The 21,598-nt window shown below is 28.7% G+C and overlaps 12 protein-coding genes across 12 annotated transcripts; 7 read left to right on the top strand and 5 right to left on the bottom strand.

Annotated features, from left to right (window-relative positions):
• Positions 1-259: 259 nt before the first annotated feature.
• On the top strand, positions 260-739 carry cand_005860 (60s ribosomal protein L21; the record flags this gene model as incomplete). Its single annotated transcript, XM_067210827.1, has 1 exon — positions 260-739. The coding sequence occupies one exon, from the start codon at positions 260-262 to the stop codon at positions 737-739; it is 480 nt and encodes a 159-aa protein (XP_067068034.1).
• Positions 740-943: 204 nt separating this feature from the next.
• On the bottom strand, positions 944-1,537 carry cand_005850 (uncharacterized protein; the record flags this gene model as incomplete). Its single annotated transcript, XM_067210826.1, has 1 exon — positions 944-1,537. One exon carries the CDS (start codon positions 1,535-1,537, stop codon positions 944-946), a length of 594 nt encoding a protein of 197 aa, XP_067068033.1.
• Positions 1,538-1,846: 309 nt separating this feature from the next.
• Positions 1,847-3,868, bottom strand: cand_005840 (uncharacterized protein; the record flags this gene model as incomplete). Its single annotated transcript, XM_067210825.1, has 1 exon — positions 1,847-3,868. One exon carries the CDS (start codon positions 3,866-3,868, stop codon positions 1,847-1,849), a length of 2,022 nt encoding a protein of 673 aa, XP_067068032.1.
• Positions 3,869-4,113: 245 nt separating this feature from the next.
• cand_005830 (NOT2 NOT3 NOT5 family protein) lies at positions 4,114-5,094 on the top strand (the record flags this gene model as incomplete). The annotated part of the gene is made up of 1 exon (XM_067210824.1): positions 4,114-5,094. One exon carries the CDS (start codon positions 4,114-4,116, stop codon positions 5,092-5,094), a length of 981 nt encoding a protein of 326 aa, XP_067068031.1.
• A 231-nt stretch (positions 5,095-5,325) lies between these two features.
• On the top strand, positions 5,326-7,719 carry cand_005820 (HECT domain-containing family protein; the record flags this gene model as incomplete). The annotated part of the gene is made up of 1 exon (XM_067210823.1): positions 5,326-7,719. The coding sequence occupies one exon, from the start codon at positions 5,326-5,328 to the stop codon at positions 7,717-7,719; it is 2,394 nt and encodes a 797-aa protein (XP_067068030.1).
• Positions 7,720-9,508: 1,789 nt separating this feature from the next.
• Positions 9,509-14,104, top strand: cand_005810 (uncharacterized protein; the record flags this gene model as incomplete). Its single annotated transcript, XM_067210822.1, has 1 exon — positions 9,509-14,104. The coding sequence occupies one exon, from the start codon at positions 9,509-9,511 to the stop codon at positions 14,102-14,104; it is 4,596 nt and encodes a 1,531-aa protein (XP_067068029.1).
• Positions 14,105-14,474: 370 nt separating this feature from the next.
• Positions 14,475-15,069, bottom strand: cand_005800 (uncharacterized protein; the record flags this gene model as incomplete). The annotated part of the gene is made up of 2 exons (XM_067210821.1): positions 14,475-14,894; positions 14,974-15,069. 2 exons carry the CDS (start codon positions 15,067-15,069, stop codon positions 14,475-14,477), a joined length of 516 nt encoding a protein of 171 aa, XP_067068028.1.
• A 194-nt stretch (positions 15,070-15,263) lies between these two features.
• cand_005790 (farnesyltransferase geranylgeranyltransferase) lies at positions 15,264-16,265 on the top strand (the record flags this gene model as incomplete). The annotated part of the gene is made up of 1 exon (XM_067210820.1): positions 15,264-16,265. One exon carries the CDS (start codon positions 15,264-15,266, stop codon positions 16,263-16,265), a length of 1,002 nt encoding a protein of 333 aa, XP_067068027.1.
• A 478-nt stretch (positions 16,266-16,743) lies between these two features.
• On the bottom strand, positions 16,744-17,501 carry cand_005780 (uncharacterized protein; the record flags this gene model as incomplete). Its single annotated transcript, XM_067210819.1, has 3 exons — positions 16,744-16,827; positions 16,886-16,981; positions 17,046-17,501. The coding sequence occupies 3 exons, from the start codon at positions 17,499-17,501 to the stop codon at positions 16,744-16,746; spliced, it is 636 nt and encodes a 211-aa protein (XP_067068026.1).
• Positions 17,502-17,875: 374 nt separating this feature from the next.
• Positions 17,876-18,751, top strand: cand_005770 (RNAse P RPR2 RPP21 subunit domain-containing protein; the record flags this gene model as incomplete). The annotated part of the gene is made up of 1 exon (XM_067210818.1): positions 17,876-18,751. One exon carries the CDS (start codon positions 17,876-17,878, stop codon positions 18,749-18,751), a length of 876 nt encoding a protein of 291 aa, XP_067068025.1.
• A 33-nt stretch (positions 18,752-18,784) lies between these two features.
• Positions 18,785-20,125, top strand: cand_005760 (tRNA delta -isopentenylpyrophosphate transferase; the record flags this gene model as incomplete). Its single annotated transcript, XM_067210817.1, has 6 exons — positions 18,785-18,821; positions 18,878-18,930; positions 18,987-19,163; positions 19,236-19,472; positions 19,546-19,689; positions 19,751-20,125. 6 exons carry the CDS (start codon positions 18,785-18,787, stop codon positions 20,123-20,125), a joined length of 1,023 nt encoding a protein of 340 aa, XP_067068024.1.
• Positions 20,118-21,227, bottom strand: cand_005750 (uncharacterized protein; the record flags this gene model as incomplete). Its single annotated transcript, XM_067210816.1, has 1 exon — positions 20,118-21,227. One exon carries the CDS (start codon positions 21,225-21,227, stop codon positions 20,118-20,120), a length of 1,110 nt encoding a protein of 369 aa, XP_067068023.1.
• Positions 21,228-21,598: the final 371 nt, after the last annotated feature.

Genomic DNA, 21,598 nt, shown 5'->3' with positions numbered 1-21,598 from the left:
AATATATTAGACCTAGACAGTAATATACATCTCCTGTAGCATACTTTCAATTAGACATATAGGGCGGTAAAAATGGCTTATTTGACACCGCTTATGGAACAAAGTAGCGGAATTGCTAACTGTATAATCTTGTGCGCCTTTATACTATTTTCTACTATTTTGGGTGTCTCAGCGTCTCTATTAGGTGGGCTTTTACTAAATAAGACTTTAAAGTATAATACTACCTAAAATTATTTTGTGAATTGAGAAGCAACAAGTTATGCCTCATTCTTTCGGCTATCGTGCAAGAACTCGTTCAAAATTCTCTAAGGGGTTTCGCCAAAAGGGTGTTCCTTTACTCTCTAGATATTTAAGCTCAGTACGTGTTGGTGACTATGTAGACATCGTTGTTGATTCATCTATTCACAAAGGCATGCCATATCATTTTTACCATGGAAGGACTGGGATTATTTACAATGTGACTCCTCGTGCAGTTGGTGTTATTATCAATAAAGTAGTTGGAAATCGCAAAATTGCAAAGAGAATAAATGTACGCATTGAACATATTAGGAAGAGTCGTTGTAATGAGGACTTCTTAAAGAGAGTCCAGGAAAATGATAACTCTAGACATGAAGCTCATTTAGCAGGCCTACCTTCTCCAGTTACAAAGAGACAACCTGCTCTTCCACTACCTGGAGGTTTTGTTGACTGTTCAAATATGGAAGTTCTAACTCCTCATATCACTATACCTATATGTTAATTTGGAGGTGAATTATACAGAGAAGTTATAACTTTAATGTCACTTTTGAGGAGATCCCTAGTCTCTAAATAAATCACTGTGTTCTAAATCTTACATTTTCTAAATCTTGTGTATTTCCACATAAATATTAAATTCCTATTTATGGATTCCTTGTTAGAAACAATGTAATTTGATATGGTAGGTATTAATATACAGTAATAATATTCAAACAATGCTCTGCTCTATCCTATCTACAATATTCTTACTATATCGGCGTCTTGCATACCTTGATGAAACCTTCTTGTTTAAGTTATTACTTTGAACTGCATCTAAAACAGCTTCTTTAACAAACGATTGGTCAATAGGTTGTTGATACCCAGGATTTTCTTTATCAAGTGCAAAGGTGCTTAGTGTTATTTCAATGCATGCCACAGATCTATTGATAATCTTGGTTGTAACGTCATCTAGGGAGTCACCAGTTTTCTGAATCAATTCATGTGGAATACTTTGCAAGGATATATCTGTCTGTTGATGTAAGTTTGGAATCCTTCTTTTAACAATTTCACAGACAGCTATTGCATTTGGAATTGCTCTTCCACTTGCTCTTACTCGTATACTCTTAAGTCCATCTTTACGAAACTTTTCTGATGCTATTTCTACTAAGTCTCTGATTGAACGAGTTTGTTGTACTCGGATTTCATCAGGACATCTTTCAATAGGTTGCTTAACAAGTGGTTTTAAGTTTTCAATGGTCTTCCCCTGTTCCCTAGTTTCTATTGTATCCTCAAAGTTACTGTTCTGAACCTTGTGAACTACCATTTTTATAGATGCATAAAAAATACTTTATAGGTCAACCATAATATAGTTTAGAATTGATCGAATAGGAGTATATTGTAGCAAATTGAAACGAGGAAATAGTTGTAGCGAACTCGAGAGCGCCTCGTCCTCAAGACCTTAAGGTATCTGTTCCTAGAATTATATGTATTCTGAATGTTAAGTCCTACTTCAATAAATTTACTATAGTCAACACCTAGACATGGATATAATTTACAAGTATCTAATTCACTACCCTAATCTTATTAAATTTATGATAAATAGTACAAATTAAATATAAACTGTTTATTATTACTAGTTCTTAAAGGAAGTACTGTGATTTTCTACTACTTGACCAATCTCAATAATGTAGAATAATGTAATCCCAAATATAAATAAAGTAATTATAGGATATAGGATTGGGGAAATATCAAATACTGAGCCAATACTGCTATGCACTTTAGAGCTTACTTCTTCAGAACTTATATTTAATGGCTCATAAATAATATCGATATTAAAGGCACTATTACTTTGAGTTAATATATTATCTACAATTTCCATGGGTAGAATCCATCTATTGTCCCAATAGTATTCTTCCAAAAATTTCACAACATTCTTCTGATCATAAACATTATTGTCATAATCTGAAGTACTTAAATCATTTATATTTCCCAATATACTGTTTGTTATTACAAATGGTACTGTGTTAGGCTTATAGCAAGCAGGACATAGACTTCTTGGTGGAAAACTAACTTCAACACCTATATATGAAACAGCTTCAAGTTGTTTTTGTTCAATAGATCTATAAGTACTTTCAATGGCTACACGTGTTGTTACAGTATTATGTACCCTAAATAACCAGAACACAAGTCCAGTAGCATCTTCAACTTTTATCGGATAATTATCAATATTTTCAGGAGGTACCAGTGTTAATCTATTACATTCATTATGTTCGAGCATAGATATAAAGTGATCTCTACAATTCTTGCAAATAAAAAAATGATCAACAGTCTCTTTTATACTATTAAGAACCTGTTGAGGTGTTATAGCAGGTCCTAAATAGTGATTTTTTGTATTAATCTGAGTTTTAACTCCATGTAGTACTGCAACTGTCCAAATATGAAATAATATCCAGACCCCACAAAACACCGATCTTTTACATAAATAGTACGTAGGTTCAATATTAGAAACAAAAGGACCAATCCCACCAATACTAATTAATTCAATAAATGAGTTCCACTTTCTAAAAGTTAACCCATTTACATCTTTAGTTGACTCTAATTCCTTCTTATTATTATATGTAGTAATGTTGAAGATATCTGAACTAATACCAGTATTCATATCTATAAATTCTAAAATTTTTGTTAGACTTTTCCTTGCTTGACGGCTTGGTAGAAGTATCATACTAGTTTGAACAAAACGGTATAATGCTAAAATTCTCTTTCTATCAAGAGGTTGATCAATATTACTAAACTTACTCTCAATAAATACCCATTTAGATAGGATATAGAGTTTCGAAGTAATTGCATCACGAATTAAAAGGGAAGGATCTACTTTTAGACTTTCTTCACCCCATCTACCCAAAGGCTCAGTACTACTAATAGTAGTTAAAGTTGCTGGTGGCAATGTTGTTAACATAATAGATGATAAAGGTTTATATATATCTTGTAAATTGAATGCACGAACCAGACTACAAATCATAAACTTCTCAGAGTTTAAAATAGGCATTGCAACTGCTGTATTAGTTCCTTGCATAATTTGAGGTATATCTACATTACCTGGTTGGAATTTTTCCGGAAATTTCAGATTTTTTTCATGCTTCCTGGTACAACCAATAGAAGGATATTCTTCATAAGAAAGGACGGCTTTTAAATCAACTTTTTTATGTTCAGGTGGAATCAATCTTAAAGTAGGATATTCTTTTACTGACCAAAGTGAGCACTCAACATAATTAATTTCACATTCAAAGGAATAAAATTTTAAACCTGTATGGTGGAGTGATTCAGCTACTTTCTTGAGAGTGAATGATGATAAGTGACAGTATGGACAATAAGATGAGTAGAAAATAAAAACTTTAGCTTTGGATGTATTAGATGTTAGAATGTCATATAGAGAGGCTGTTGAATTTATTTCACTGATAAATAGACTCTTTCCATAGAGTCCAGTACTTTTTTCTAGCTGAAGTAGATGTGCACCGACAAACCAAGTGCAGAAATACCATAATATCAGTAATATAACACTATATACAAAATTAGGTAAAATTTTCTTGTACCAGACAATAGAAATTTTGCTACCTCTTTCAAAATTAGTCCTATTTTCCCAACAAAAGCGATTCATTAAAAAGTCAAATATTTTATAAATTAACACTTTCCAGAGTTGAGAGTAACCTATGGCGCTCATCCTTAGTTTGTTGTTTGTACTTTTCTGATGCTAATATTAAGCGGTATATTCTCGGTTCTAGATTACCATTAGCTTAAACATTAATATTTGTTTTTTCCCTATAAGCATTTAGTTCACTCAATATACCTTACTATTGTCTATATATGTGGATTCTATTAGATTGGAATCATTTATAAGCGTAGATGGACATACAAGTGGCAGATCATAAGAACTTCTCTGTCAATGAAACGGAAGATGTATTGAATACTCTTAGGAATAAAAGTGAATCTAATATACAGAATATAGTTGATGGAGGCTCCGAGAAACCACTTACACTGGAAGACGTATTATATGAAACAACTTCTGCTGCTTCTGCATATAACCGTACTAACTATGGTTTATTGGGTATTCTGAATGTCATTCGTATGACAGATTCTGATTTAAACATTTTAGCACTAGGCACAGACTTGACAACTTTAGGTCTAAATTTGAATTCATCGGAATGTCTGTATATTAACTTTGATTCTCCGTGGAATAACAATAATAATATAGAGAATAACAATAGTGAAATAATAAGAGCATTTTCTTACTCTCCTACTTATACACCACAAATGATAGGTTTAAAATCTTCATACGTACAGAAATTTGCTCTGGAAACCCTTTTTTACATATTTTATAATATGCCACAAGACCTTTTACAGGGATTTGCTGCAGTAGAATTGTGCAATCGTGGTTGGCTCTACAATCCAGAATTATTTCTTTGGTTTACCAAGATACAAAGGAGTGAAGATAATAAATGTGAATGGTTTGTCTTTGATATTAAGAAATGGGGTAAATTTCCAAGTTCAGAACCACTTTCAGGAATTTTATTATCTATTGATGATATTAGACCAAATGTAGAAGAAGGTGTACGTATTCACTCTAAGTGGATTCAAGAACAAAATCAAATTTATCAGATGATGCAACATCAAATTCAACAGCAACATTCAGCTGGAAGATCAAAGCAAGCCGAACTACCTATTCAAACAGGGAATTCAGCTAGTGCTGATTTCTCAAATATACACAATAATCAGAGAAACCTTCAAACAACCTACTCTCCAAATGGTGTTCATACTTCATTACCTAATATGAATCCAAATTTTAGACCAGAACATAGACCTGCAACAAATTTTTCTAATCGTTAATTTTAAATCATACTTTATTATTTAATATTTAAACAAATGTAGCTATTTTTGAAGTAATTATCACTAAAATTTTGGTAATATTAAGGATAGGATTAGTTTTAAGCTTAACTGTTTAGGATAGAATTTGTTACTACTTCAGAGATCTAGAGATTCACTAAATATTAGGGACATCCTATACTGGCGCGTAGTTTTTAGCAAGGCTGCAAGCATAAATATAGGTTTCTTTTACAAATGAACTCTTTAGACGAAGATTCCACTACTCTCAAAAAACTCCTTGAAAGGTGTTTACATGAATACTTGATCATATGTAAAAGTAATACTGATGCGACAGCTAATGCTCTGAGATTATACAACTCTCTAACTATTGCAAAATTTACAGAGGATGAAAAAGCTTTGATTCATGATGATACTTCAGATATTTGTGAGTTATTTAGATTAAGGAAGGTGCATAGTGAAGTTATGGATAATTATATTGAGTATAAGAGGATTAAAAGTTGTTTATTGAAATTAAAGAGTTGTAATTACTCCTTGGAATTATATGCAGGGATCCTGGAAGATTACAATATTGAGATAAGTTCACTAGTAAATATGTATTCAAATTTTTATATATTAAATAAGATTTTTTTCACAAGTAATGAGGATTCAAGTTCACATAGAGTTGATTTTATTCATCTTGGTATGTTTTCAGAATGGATGGAGAAGCTTCATATGGATGGTGTTTGTCTCCATACACCAATATACTACAATAATTTCTATGATGAATGTCCAAGATTATTAACTGCTATCCAATATAAGATTATTTGCCTTTGTAAAGATAGATATGGAATAAATGAAGATGATATTGTAGAAAATGTAGATATAAATTTAAATAATATCTTTGTTGGATGGTATCAATTAAGATTTCTGCTTATTTTATTTAATGGGGCAATTTTTGAGCATGGATTTGGAGATTTTGCAGCACTACGTTGTATTATGCAACTCATATATAGAATGCCTGAAACCATTTCAGATATTATTTATCAATGGTTTATAGAGGTACCACTTGTATTTTTAGAAAATTGTGTTTCAACAATCCAACAAATGCTGAGTGTAAGACTATATGAATTTTATGATAATATGGATAGCGAAGAATTAGATATTATGGGACATTATCAACAAAGTCAGATTATCGGTATTATAGCGAGACTAAAACCAAAATTTCAAAATGATGTCAAACTGTCTTTTTCACTTCTCCGTATTATATATAGAGCAAATAATACTAGAATGATGCTATATTCTAACTCAGATTTATTGAATATAAATAATCTTGATATCTCTAGTTTTTATAATGAAGCTATTAATTCTGCTAAGGCATTACTACAACATGAACTACGCCAATGGCTTTTAAACCCATCATCAAATAATACAGACTTTGAATTGTTTTCTAATCCATATATTTTGCAACCATGGGTTAAAGCTCAGGCATTACAACAGGATTCTTTACTCCAGCAACGTCTAGAATTCCAAAGTTCAATAACACATGCTTTAGGATCTGTTGAATCACTATTTACTCCTTCAACACTAATAGAACCATTTCTTTTATTGAGAATACGCAGAGACTCAATAATAAGAGATTCTATGGAACAACTGTCGTTACAGAATAATTTGAAAAAGCAGCTTAAAGTGACTTTTATTGGTGAAGAAGGTGTTGATGAGGGAGGTGTACAAAAGGAATTTTTTCAACTTTTAGTCCAAGAGATATTCAAAGTAGATTTTGGAATGTTCATTTATTATGAAGATACAAGGCTTTTTTGGTTTAATATGGCATCACTGGAATCAGACGGGGAATTTGAACTTATAGGAGTAATTCTCGCATTAGCAATATATAACGGTATTATTCTTGATGTTCACTTTCCACTTGCTGTATACAAGAAATTATTGGGGTTCAAAACAGGAATTAGGGATCTTTATGAAATACAGCCAGACTATGCTAGGTCTCTAATTTCCCTACTTTCAATTACTGATAGTGAGAGATTCGATGATTTATGTCTAACATTTTCTACAACCATAAACAACTTTGGGGAATTTCAAGTAATAGCTCTTTCTCCAGAATCATATAATGCAGATGAGCCTGTTACTATTGAGAATGTTCAGATATATATAGATTGCTACATTGATTGGTTTTTTAACAAATCTATTAAACGTCAATTTACTGCATTTTATAATGGTTTCCAGAGTATATGTGGAGGAAGAGCATTAGAACTTTTTTCTCCACAGGAACTAGTCCAAGTTATTTGTGGGAGTTCCGAATTTGATTTAGATTCACTTATTAATGCAACTAGATATCAGGATGGTTATACAAAAGATAGTGAAACTGTGAAGTATTTCTGGGAAATAGTTAGAGAGTTTGATGTTGACACCCAAAAAAAGCTACTATTTTTTGTTACAGGTTCAGATAGGATTCCAATGAAAGGTCTTGGTGATATAAATTTTATAATTGGGAGATTCGGTCCTGATTCTAATATGTTACCAACAGCTCACACTTGTTTTAATTACTTACTATTACCTGATTATAACAATAAAGAGAAGTTGAGGAAGCTACTACTTATATCTCTTGAACATTCTCAAGGATTCGGGTTGAAATAAAGCTCATTCAAGATTTACTTAATTTAAAAGTAGTTTTAATAATATAATTTCTGATTCTTTTAATACTATATCAATGTTAATCAAATATCTTACTTTTTAAAACTTATTCTAACAGTAATACACAGTATAATAATTTTCATATTTACTTTCAGCAGAAATATTACTTTTATACCATCAATTGTCAATAATTAAATGTGCTAATCAGCGAATTTCATTTTGAAGGTAGATAAAACCTTTAGAATTTTTGATGCAAGCAATATAAAAGTTCTTCTATAGTGAAAATCAAGTGGAATATCTTCGATTTACTTTAAAAAGACAAACTTTAATATAGTATAACTATTTTAAATTATAGTTTTTTTTTTTAAATAATTAACTAATGAAAAAATTTCAGTGGAATATTAAACGCTAGTATGACATAATTCAATATGTAATCAAAGCAAATATTTCAATCAAAAAGAGATCACTACACATTATTAAGAGAAATGACTATTAGGGACATGCAGAAAATTAGGATCTGTAATAATATTGTATTTTGGCTTTGTAATTAGCCAATTCTTCTTGACTCGCTATATTATATTTTGTTTAAGCAATAAAGTGCACTTTATAAACTCGAGTAATGAAAAACTTTATTTTGTGGGATAAGAAGTATGACAAGTTAAAGAATTTGTAGAGATAACCTAAACAATAAAAATAACTTATTTAAGATAACACTTAAGATGCAACAATAAATGTACCAAGCCCTTATTAGCAATAAAATTTATTGTTCATAGTGTTTACCTTTAAAGATATAAGGGTAATATTGCGTATTCATTTAGATTTAGTTGTAGAGTATCATTGATAATAAGATGATGGATCTAAGAATTAAAGTTTTTAGGTTTATTCGGGAATATAAAAAAAACTTGTAAAAAAACTTTTACTTTTAAATAAGTTCCAGTAAATTAAAATAATCACTGATAATGCTATTAATCTGTGAAAATATAGCGGCTCTAAAAAGAGCTATTAATATACTTCAGAATCTACTAATTAAAATGCCTTGTATTTGCAGGACATTTGTGAGACAATAATGTACTTATGGATTTTGAAAGAAGTAATATATTTATCTGCTCCTAACAATGCAATGCACTGCTTTGTAATCCTTTGTAGAGAAATATATATGATTTTTCGTTCAGGATTTAAGCTGGTGCTGAAACTAAGTGATGAATTCTGTATTATTTACCTGAGTTCTAATATAATAAATAATACGACAGAAGCGGACGCCATTAGACAGTGTGGCCGAGTGGTCTAAGGCGTCAGACTTGAAATCTGATGTGGTTTCCACGCGCAGGTTCAAATCCTGCCACTGTCGTCTTTATTTAACTTATTTCTTATCAGGATTAAAGAATAATTTAATTGGATTCTATTGGATTTGTAATTTTTCAAATATTATACTAGAAATTTCGTGAATGGACTTATTCCTTAGTAGCCTTAATAGGAGAAATATGAACACCTTAGATCATCTAGTGTTGGTTAGGTTGCCACTATTGACTACAAGTAAAGGAATATCGGAGGATATTTCATTACAATAGCCTATATAATAAAGATATTGTGAATAATTACATATGGAATTCTGTATTTGTATTTGACAATATTCTATATAAGTAAATTTATTAACTCATCTTTACTGCTAGCTCTCTGGGTATTATAGCGCACTATTGCAATGCTTTCTATATTTTTTGAAATATTACTCTAAATATTCCCAGCTACTGTACTTTTTGTAAGTGCAATCAATTCTTGTTATGGAAGTAATCTGATGGTATACATTTCATTATTACTATACTATGTGGTTTATATTTCAGTTATCTTTAATATAGGTAATATACTACTTAAAATACAAAATATAACCAGTAGCTTACCTGTACATAAATCCAGAAACCATGATAATATATCACCAAAATCTTTGAATTGGACAAATGACTACTCTGGATCCCATTTTTCACCTATAATTAGCCAAAATTATTCATCATATTACCCCTTTGATATAATTAATAATCAAACCTCTGAAACTGCTATACAAGAACTAAATTTTGAAGTACAATGCAATAGATTATGGTTATTGCAAGCTTTAATTCAACAAAGCTTATTATCTATAGGAAACCTTGAAATAAATATACCCATTTTAAGGCATGAAAGCAATCTATCCCTACAAAATGACTGGTCACAAATATTTAAAACTTCTTTAGACGCATTTTCAAAGCATAGAAATAAGTTAAACGAAACGCTGCATCACTTTAATAGTGTAATATTAGCTGGAAAACATTATGGATATTTAACTAATAGTCACAATAAAGAATATTTAGTTTTATTGATACCTTATAAATCACCGGTATTTAGTCAAATACAACAATTTACTGAAGTCTATAAAGGCCTAACAGAATATATATCCCATACGAAGTACTGTAGTTCTTATAGCTCAAATATTACAAAAGATTTTGTAGATAGTTTAAATGCTCTATATATGTTGAGTATACTTACGGGAACATCGTCAGTAGGTATAAATTCTCATTATTTAAAAAGGTTTTCAAAGGAATCTTCAATACTTAACTCTATTGAAAAAAAAGTTCCACTGTCAAAGCTTTTGACAAGTTTCCAAAATCACTGTAGAGATGGAATGGATACCCCTTCTAAAAAGAATAATACTACATTTAAGAAGTGGTCAGAGAATAAACTAAGAAAAGTAATGGCAAGTATCACTCAAATTGAAAATCTCGCGAAGCAGTATAGAAAGAAAGTAGAACTATTTTTAAATTGCATAAACTACTTCGAGAATGCAGATGATGTCTTGTCACTAGCAGAAAATACTTTTGAATCGATTGGGATTGAAATACAAAAGCATGTTGCAAATAGAAAAGAGATATTATCCTTGTTTATTGCTAAATATAATGCAACGATTATAGAGTCAAGCATTACAAATAATCGTTCATATTCTTTATGGCTGCAAATACAGCAGCTACTATTAACTGTTAGAGTGGCAATTAGCGGAATTCTTATGAATAAGAATAAAAAAAGTTTTAAAAAGCTTGGCAATAACTTGAGCTATTCTTTATCTGTCTCTGCAAATTGCTCACATGTACTAAGGTATACAGCCACAAATTGGAATTTAATATTTTCAATAAAGAATAGGGATATTATTGAAAGAATTAAAAATTATATACTAGCAAATTTGAATAATTTAACTTATACTGGAGATCAAACTTCTCAAATTGAATGGAATTGGACCATTCAGAATGAATATAATATCATTAGAACATATGCGAACTCATTCAACAATATGTGGAGAAGGGAAATTCATGACCCACTGGTAGAATGTGCGAAACCATTAAAAATGGTCTACAAGCAAATTAATTTACAACATACTAAGAACAATGAATCTAATACAATAGAATCATATAAAAATTATATAGGGACCCTTGTACCTTTTATTAAACGAGTAATTAATCGACAAAAACAAAATTATGATCGTTTCAGCTCTTTAAAGTCATTATTTGTATGGCCTCATATAATAGTTTCTTTAGAAAGTGCAATTTCTATATTTAATAGAACCTGTATTCTTGAGGAGATAATATGTCAAAGTAATCAGAATTTTGTAATAACACAAAAATCTCGTTTAATATGGTTACAGAGACTTCAGTCATTATCAAATACTTTAAAAGAAGTATATAAGCATATATGTGAGAGATCTCGCTGGGATCTATTGTATTCATATTCAAATTTTGGATATTTTAATTCAACTAATATTAGAAGTAGTGACAAGTCAAACTTCAATTTAGATGCAGAGAACATTCTAAGAAAACCAAACGTAGCCCCTGTACAAGTGGGTACTTGGATTTTGAAGTCACTTGAAATATCTCAGCTATACAATTTACGGAAAAGTGACTTTTTGTCAATAGTTGAACCTGGTCTTCATTTTCGACTCCAATTTTTGGAGAACTGGATTTATCTACTTGAGATCAGCATTAAACATATCATAAATCCTATTGCTTTACAAATAAATAGCTTTGCTGAAACTATACTATTTCAATCACTTCAATATCAAACCCAATTGGCTTCTAAGCCTATAAATAGCACTCTAAATAATATGAATAATATATCTAGTTATGTAGAACAAATTAATACAGTTCTGAATTCCTTATATAGAGAAAGCAGCTGTATAGAAATACAAAACAATACGAGTTCAAAGAATAGTTATTCAACAAGATATAGTGGTGATTTTCCATCTTTTTTGTCAATTCAGAATTACGTTGAGGATTTGTTGAAAAGAGTAACTGAATTATCAACTGAAGTAAACAATAAGCTCAACAATTTGTCACCTGATAATCAATTATATAATAGGAACTGTCGTTACTTACTGTATTATACCAGAAGTGCTAAAGAAGAATTACTGAGTAAGTCACCAATTTTAAAAAAAATCTATACAGATTTAACTTTGCAGAGAGCTGAAATGGTGAAATTATTTGCAATTGTTGAGGAATGTTTGAAGTACAATGAGGTAAATAAACGTGCAGAATGTTGGATTACTAATCAATGGTTAGAACTACCATTAAAAAGAACTATAGAGGTAAGAAAAATAATGACTCAATACTTGCAAAGTATAATTGATGGCATTCTCAATATAACGAATTTTGTTGAGAATTGTTTGTCAAGTGTTTTAAACCCTGTTAATGAAAATAGAAGACTTCTCAAAGTAAATAAAAGTGATACTAATCAGCAGGGCCACACTGAATATATTACTTTATTAAATGTATTAGTTAAGCCAGTTGATAATATGCTAAATTCACTAAATGAAGAACTATATACTCTTGAAATCAGGTACCCGAATGAGTACAGAAAACAGATAAATAGGATTTATAAAGATTTGGAAACTGTATCATTTGAATTCTTAAAATTAAAATCTTTGAAAAGCACAATAATTCATTATTATGGAAAACCTAACTGGTTCCAAAAGATATTTAAATTTCCAAAAGTAATTTTACAACGTGAAAAGGTTGCTGAACTTGACAGTTTGTTGTTAAGTTACAATGCTTCACTAAACAATGAGTCACTATATGCACTGGAAGTAACTGATTATACTGAAAAGAATTTAAATGGAACTATAATAAGTTGCAATAATATTAAAAAGTACTATAATGCACTTTTAGAGGCAAAAAATCGACTTCGATGTATTATTGGAGAAAGTGGTCAAAAACTAGATAAATCAAAAAAACTAAATGAAACGTTGGGAAATGGAACAATGATCATATCCAATTTTAAAAAATTAAATACAACAAATTTACGTGATTTGAAAAACTTAGAAAATAAGATTTCTTTACTACTTAAACAAAGCCAAAAAGTACTAAACCAAGTTAACATTGAGCATTATAGATTCTTCACTGTTCGAAATGAAACAACTAACATGAAAAATAGATTATCTGAGATTATTGTAGAAATAGTAAATAGCCAAAAATATATAGAGGATTTGGAAAAGAATCTTGCTAACTCAAATTGTTTCAGACGCTGGAAATGGAAGAGACGTACTAAAAGTAGACAGAAAAAAACCAATAAAAAACAAGTTAAGGGGAGTTTAGATAAATTAAGGAAATTAACAACTATACACAATAATAATAAAAAATTAAGTAATGGAATTCCAGTAAAAACTATTAAGTTGGATTTCAAATCTAAGATAAGTGAATTAACAAGTCGGGGAAGTAAAGATGTATACATTTCATCAGAAACAAGTACTATTGATGTAGATAGCTTTCAATTTGATGATTTGTATAAATTTGATGATCTACCAGATTTATATAATCCTAAGAAAAGTGATAATATTGAGGATATAAGTTATGATACTGATCTTGGTGGAGAAACAGACTATGGAGAACAAAGATACATATCCAAATTTACTGAAAAGGTAAACAAAGCTATTCAAATGGGAATTTATATAGGCAATATAATTCGTGATTTTCATAATATTCGTAAAACCATTTTCCAGAATAATACTGTAGGTGGATCAAGTACGATATTTATGGCAGGTCTGAATATCTTAAATGCTCTTACAAATGGAAATATAAATGAGGGTAAATCTCTTTTTAATGATGCACAAGATACAGATTTGGCAACACAAATTTTTAATGAGGCAGATATTTTTAAGGAATTGAACACTGGTGATAATCCATTACAAGTAGATTTTAATTTTAATGATAGTTACTCTAATCATGAATTGCCTTTAGAAGTCGATGAACTAGATCCTTCATATAAAGAATTTAAAGAAAAAATTATAAATCAACTCCAAAGTAAAGGATATGATTTAGACTCTGAGCCTGAACATGAGGATTATACGGAATCACTTGACTTGGATGATAAATACTTCTAGCTTAGTAAATCAAAATTTAACTGGACTATATATATATTGCTATAGCTCTATATAGAATAACTATTATAAAATTGTTCAATTTGATATCTTATTTATGCTTTTATTCATATTATTATTATTATTATTATTATTATTATTATTATTAAATATTTTTAAATTTGTATTACTAATAGGCTATTTTTAATAGCATAGAAAAATTAATCAATAAAATTACTTTGACTTTTTGTTCAAATAAAAAGAACTTGAAGTGGAATATGGTTACAACAAATTCTATATTTTTATTTATAATAAGTGACTTAGTTGAAGTATAGTGGAATTAGAGAAAATAATATTTAGAAATTTAAATTGTCCTATATTTCCCTTATATACACTAGTCGGTCATTCCTGGAACTCTATTTATAGGTTTCACCTTCTTTGCATTAGGCCTCCTATTATTAGTAGGCCTGTTAGTACTTTCATTGTTTGGAGGTATTTCTTGTAACAAATCCGTCTTTTTCTTCTGTTTCCCAACAGTATGCCATTGTCCATCATCATCTTCTAAACTATTAGGTTTGCTACTTATAGTAGTATATGTGTCCGGAGTAATTGATTGTTGATTAGTAACTTTCTTTTCATTATTTAACTCATTATTGAAGTATATAGTATTAGGAGTATCCAAATCTTTCATAGACTTAGATTGTTTATCAGAAGTAGTTTGTTTATCAGAAGTAGTTTGAATTGTATTATTACAAGGACTATCATTTTTTTTAGTAACCTTTTTAGATCTCTTCTTTTGTTTTCTTTTTTTTAGCTAAAAACCAAAGTAATTCGATGTTAAAGGTAGGTCGTTTATAATATTGGAGTAGATTGAGTTATATTTAAGAGCTTACCTTTTTTTTTGCGGTTTCAATATAGCAAATAAATGGACATAATATTACAAAGGATAAGAAGACAAATATAAGGAATATTGCAGTCGGATTTCCCATTAATAAATTACCCTTTAGTTGTTTTATCATTTTAAGTGATGTTTGTTGTACGATTCGCATCTCATCAGGAGACTTTTTGCGCGAATATATTGTTCAGTACTGCCACATTAGTGACGCAATATTTAGATTAAATAGATATTATCTGAATACAAAATTGAAGAATTTTCTTTTATTTTAAACTTAGATACAATATTATGGATTTTTCAGATTACGAAAGTATTATAGACAATAAGTATATTATAAATCCTAACAAAAATGAAGTATGCTTATTTTCAATAAAAGATGAAGATCACAAAATGTTAACTTTATTAAAAATTGCACTTGAAAAAAAAGAATTTTCAAAAAGAGTTTTTAATTTGACCAAATATATTATTGATTTCAACTCACAACATTACACTGCTTGGTATGTAAGAAAGAAATGTATAGAAACAATGGTCAAAGAACTAAGTAAAGAACTTGTAGATAATTCTAGTCTCCTGAAAAATGAGATGAGTTATGTTCATGCAATTACATATGATAATCCAAAGTGTTATCAGTTATGGTGGTATAGAAGGTATATTTTGAAGTTAATTGGAAGTGATAATGAAGATCTAGTATATGTATCTTGCTCAATTCAACAAGATGCAAAAAATATATCAGCGTGGGCACATAGGGTATGGTTAATAAAACAATTTTTTAAAGATAATTTAGATATATATACGACTGAGATAAATTTTACTTCTTCATTGATTAGAGATGACTGCAGGAATAATAGTGTGTGGTGTTACAGACACTTTATTTTCAGGTTGTTACTTAGTGATGAAACTGGAAAGTTAGATTTAGAAGAAATTATATCAGAAGAATTGGAATTTATTATTTATTGGCTTGAAAGGGTACCTCATAATGAAGCATTATGGAATTACATAAGAGTTATATTCAATAATCCACAAGTAGGTCAAGAATTCGAATCAAAGACAGCATATATGAATCTCAAGACAATTCCTTCATTCTTTGAAGAGGCTGTCAATCATATTTATGAGAAATATAAAGTTACTTGTCATCAAGCCTCTTATTTCATTGCATGTTTATCATATGCCCGTGGTAATATTTGCAAAGTCCAAGATTGTCTGGAGGCACTTGAAATATCTGATCCTATTCGAAGATATTTCTGGAATTGGAAACTTTGCAATATTGTAGATAGAAAAATAAATTTATAATCTTTTAAAATAAGATATTTTAAAGGGATATTTATATTAATAACTACATAATACTATTATTATTTCTAATATTCATAATTAGAATCTAAATATGAAAAAGAAAAAAAGGTTCAAAATAAGTTACTGTCTATTCTATTTATATTAGAATATAGAATTTAGTATATAAAAAGTAATGGAAATATTAACATCTATTCATATCAACATAAGTATAATTTACTAATCATTGCAATAAAAAATAATTCATTATTTTAATTTGACATTACTTTATTCTGTAAATTGATCTCCTTCCTTCATTGTATAATAAGATAATGTAACCAACTAAAATTAGTTAATATATCAATACTTTTTAAAGGTTAAATAGCTTTACAATATATTGTTGGTATCTTCTTAAAAAAAATAAATTGTTCTTAAAGTCAAATATTTGGATTTTATTCATCTGGAATTTCAAAAGAAAAAAAAATCTTAATGATATAGTATTTTAAACTTTAGATTGAAAAATCTCTATATGCCCAATATCTTCATTATTTTTTAGGTTTTCAAAATCTATAATTCCACTAGTAGACTACAATCCTATAATGTAAATACAAATAAAATAAATAAACAAGGAAATATTATCTTACCTCAGTTCTACCATGATACTTAGCAATAGTGTATGTTCTGATGACTTGAATAAAGAATCTAGCACTTGTCAAAATTTGTTCAATAACATCTGTAGTCTATGAGTCAAATATTACTATTATATGAATATATTTCACTATCTAATTATCATATTCGACTTACTATTTGCTTTTTGTTTAATTTCTTAATATAATTATACATAAATACACGTGAAATATCCCCATTAAACAATAAGAGTGTTACACATGTCAACATTATACAGAAATCAAAAAAATTGTGCTTAAATATGAAGTATCTATTACCCATTAAAAAAATCTTTATTATAACTTCAAATAGAAGAAAGGATGTAATAAATACTTCTATTACAGTACTAATAAAATCACCACATTTGTTACCAATAAATCCTCTAAAGAAGACAAAGATATTAAGTAAAAAAATAGTTAAATATACAAACTTTGAAATTTCAGAGTAGTATAGACGTTTTACAACAATTACTGTGATCTCCTCATATGATAAAGTAGAATTGTAATATTTCAAGTTTAATTGAGATGGATTGTATCTACTGAGTAAGTGTTTTATACCAAAATAATTAGAATCTTTTTGAAATTGACTATTCATCACAAATCAGATCACAATTCTAAGATATATTCATATTAAAGTATTTACAATACCGGTAATCTCTATTATTAATTAAGTCATGTAATAGCACAATTTGTCAGTTACTCTTTAGGCGGTGAATAATAGTTTTTATTATTAAGTTAATTCATAAAAAATATTCCCGAGAAAGTTAAATAATTAGTCCAATTCGAATATAATAAATAATTAGAACATGTACAAATGTAATATTACTTAGAAATAATAAAAAAAATAAAATTTTGTTAGCTCAAAGTACTTTTTTTTATGGTAGACTTAATTAAGTTGGGGTAATAATAAAGATTAATATGGCGCCTAATATTATTATTAAAGTAACTAATTAGTAACATTTTACATATATGGATTATCTATTACCTAAAATACAAAAATTAGCTGAAAAGCTTAATAATAATAAGTATGTAAAACATATTGAAGCAATTAAAAAAAGAGATAAAGAGGAGGTAATTTCGGATAATACAGACAAAATTAACAATATACATATTGCCTATTTGGTAAATCTAATAAAACTATACTGCAATATTAGTTCATCATTAACTAGCAGATTTGTTTGTCTCTTATTAGATCGTATTGAAGAAATTAAGGATACTAAATTATATAAAAATTTTTTTCTAAAGAAAGTTTGCAGACGATGTTATTCAGTATTTATTCCTGGAATTAATAGTAATTTTAAGATAAATCCTATCAATAATAAATTGAATAGAAAATTAAAAAAAAAGATTATAAGAGACATAAATTATGAAGATGATAATGTAAAATTTAATTGCAAGTGTGTTAAGAAGATTTCCATTTTATGTAAGAATTGTAATAAAAAGAATATGTTATTTGTAAATTTAAAGAATACAAATAGATCAAATATATATAAGTCTGAAAGTAATGAATTAATATCTTCTAAGAAGTATTTGAATAATAAATATAAATCTAATAAAAGTGTTAAAGGGACAACTTTAAAAAGGGTTTTATCTATAAAGAAACAAGAAGATAAATATAAAACCCAGAAGTCAAATAAATTTGATGTAAAATTAATACAATTAGATGAAACTCAAACTTCTAAAGTAAAGAAACCAAGGTTAAACAAACGTTTCTTTCAAAACTTTAGTAGCAATGGCGCTAGTGATTTTAACCCTGTCAACGATAAAGAGAGTTTAACACAAACAGAATATATAAGAGCCTCAGAAGGCTCTAGTTTTTATGATATATTAGCTAAATTAGAATAAATAATTATATAGTATAATATTACATTATTATTGATGTATTACCCAGTAGTTTATATATTTGGAGTGACAGGTATATTTTCATTAATTAATAGCACTAAAGATTAAATAAGAAATAATTCTTTACAGCTTCAGGTAAAACGCGTCTCTCAATTGATATATGGGAGGAATTAAATAAAAAGGTATGCTGATATTATGATATTATAAAGTGAGATTTTTTTTTTTAAATGTAATTAAGAATATAAAATCAGAGATTGTAAACTGTGATAGTATGCAATTATACAAGGGATTTGATATTGGGACAGGAAAGGTATCTAAAGATATTAAAGATAGGGTTCCACATCATTTATTGGATATATTAGAAGATACTGATGAATGTACTGTTTCAAGATACATAAGTATTGCTACGAAGACTGTAAGTAAATAAATGATTTTGGATAAAGTCAGATTTTATCTATTATATATCTTAAATTAATAATCTTTTTAGATTGATGAAATACATGCTAGAAATTCAATTCCAATAGTTGTTGGGGGTAGCCATATGTATATTAAAGGGCTTATTTGGAAATCTTTGATGGATCCAACAGGCCAGTCTCCTAAAATAATTACTAATCTTGAGCACTTAAGTAATGATGAACTTTTTACAAGGTTACAAATTTTAGACCCTAATAGGGCAAAACAATTACATTGTAATGATAGAAGAAGAGTTTTGAGAAGTCTTGAGGTAACAATAATTTGTTTTTTCAATGAACAATTAAATTTTATATTACAAATATTTTCTTATTTTATAATACTAGATATTTTATGAAACGGGACAGACTTTTAATGAAAATATATCACAGTATGAATTTAAACTAAGATACTATCCAAGTATTTTAATATGTATAGAGAATTTACAAATTGAGCACTGTATTAACTTAAGAGTACATAATATGGTCCAAGTAAGTTAGTTTATATGATTGTATCATTAATAAATGTTTAATATGTATATGTATTTATAAGGATGGTATTTTTAATGAAGTAATTTTACTTAAGGAGAGATTAATTGAAAATGAATCATCTGGTATATTGCAAAGTATTGCATATAAAGAATTTAAACCGGCTATAGATATTCTAGAAACACTTGAAGATACACATGAGGTGGTAAAGCAATGTATTAAAAAGCTTCAATTAAAAACATTACAATACAGTAGAAAACAAAGAAAATATATAAAAAAACACTTAATGAATACCAGCACTCCAGTTCATAAATTAGTTTACAAAGGTACTATAATTGATAATAGCAGTAATATGGATGCAAACTACTTGAATGATGACTTGATGTGGTATAATGATATTGTGATGCCAGCAATCAAGCTTATTATTGATATTATATAGGATTAAAACACGGAGAAGGGCTTCTTGATAATGAATGATAGCTTTCACTATCAGGAGTTATTTCCCCATCACTATGGGATATTGTTCTACGACTACTTGGTTTCTTTATTTCAGTATTCACTTTTATTGAATTATCTTGAGTTGACCATCGTATGTTATTAATATTACTTAAAGAATACCTTTCATTAAATTCATTTACTATAATTGGTTCATTAACTTGTAATTTTCTTTTAGCTATATTTCCACGTCTAATCTGATGAATTTCTTTATCACTCCTTCTAATGGGATCGTATTCTCTTAATGTATTTCTATACTTTTTGTTTTTAAATGGTATTCCTCTATTGTAGTAAGAATGTTTATATCTATGTGAAGCCTTATTTTCTTTTCTAAATCTATATTCGGTCTCATCATCGTAATTTGTCGCTGCATTCAATTTTATCCACTCCCGCAAATCCTTAGCTTGTTTTCTAATAGCTAGATAACCAAGATGTATTTTACCACTAAAATGGTCATTTAGTCGTTGATCATTATCAGTCTCAGATAAGAATGCAGCACAGACTTCGCATGGATGTAGTTTCTGCTGATACATCCCATTTGCTACTTCTTCTCTAGTAGCTATAATCTTTAATTTTTGCTGATTCAACCTAGTTAAATCTTCCATCTTTTTAAGAGATCCATCAATATCTCCACTTGCACCAAGATCTTCAATTTCCTTCATAATTAGTGTAATTTCCCTATCAACACTCTTGATATTTTCATCTTCCAATTTTGAGCTACCTGATAATTGAGCACGTACTCTATTCCTTGTTATCTTCTTGTTACATTCATCAACCATACCTTGCAGAATTAGATAACTTTCCTGTTCATAGTTGGTTGGGATAAAATTAGGACTTTTTCTTTCCTCTAAATAGCGCTCACGGAGTTTCTCTGAATGAATTTTTGGACAAGCACCCATATAAAGTTTTGTATTTTCAAAAAGCTCGTGAGGACATAATCCACATAGGTATAACTTACATACACTCTCATCATGTACACTTTTTTTCTCAATAGGGGACTCAATTTCGCCCATTAGGCTCTCTATCTGACGGCGAATTTCATCCATCTTTAGTATACTTAAAAGGAGTATTATGGTATGCTAGTGCAACACTACTCCAAATTTAATTGCGCCTTTAGAATGTCCGGGAATGATTATAAATGAGAAAATGAAAAGTAGATAATATCTCTACTCTATAGAATTTGATTAGAGCATCATTAATATATAGATTATGTGATACATTATAGTATTAAATCTTTTAATAGTCCTTCTATCTCCTATTAGTTAATACTATACAATTATAGTTAAACCTGGTATATTTAGCCTAATCTATAATATAAAATGGTACTAGTATATAGTAAAAAAAAGTTTACTAATTTCCAACCCCAATATAGCTAATTCTATAGTAAATCATAGAAAAGATCTAGAAAACTACAAAT

Source organism: Cryptosporidium andersoni, assembly GCF_001865355.1.
Source record: "Cryptosporidium andersoni isolate 30847 chromosome Unknown contig_28, whole genome shotgun sequence".
Classification (NCBI taxonomy): Eukaryota; Apicomplexa; class Conoidasida; order Eucoccidiorida; family Cryptosporidiidae; genus Cryptosporidium; species Cryptosporidium andersoni.
Note: the sequence above shows the minus strand (reverse complement) of the source record. Positions and strands in the feature narration are given on the sequence as shown.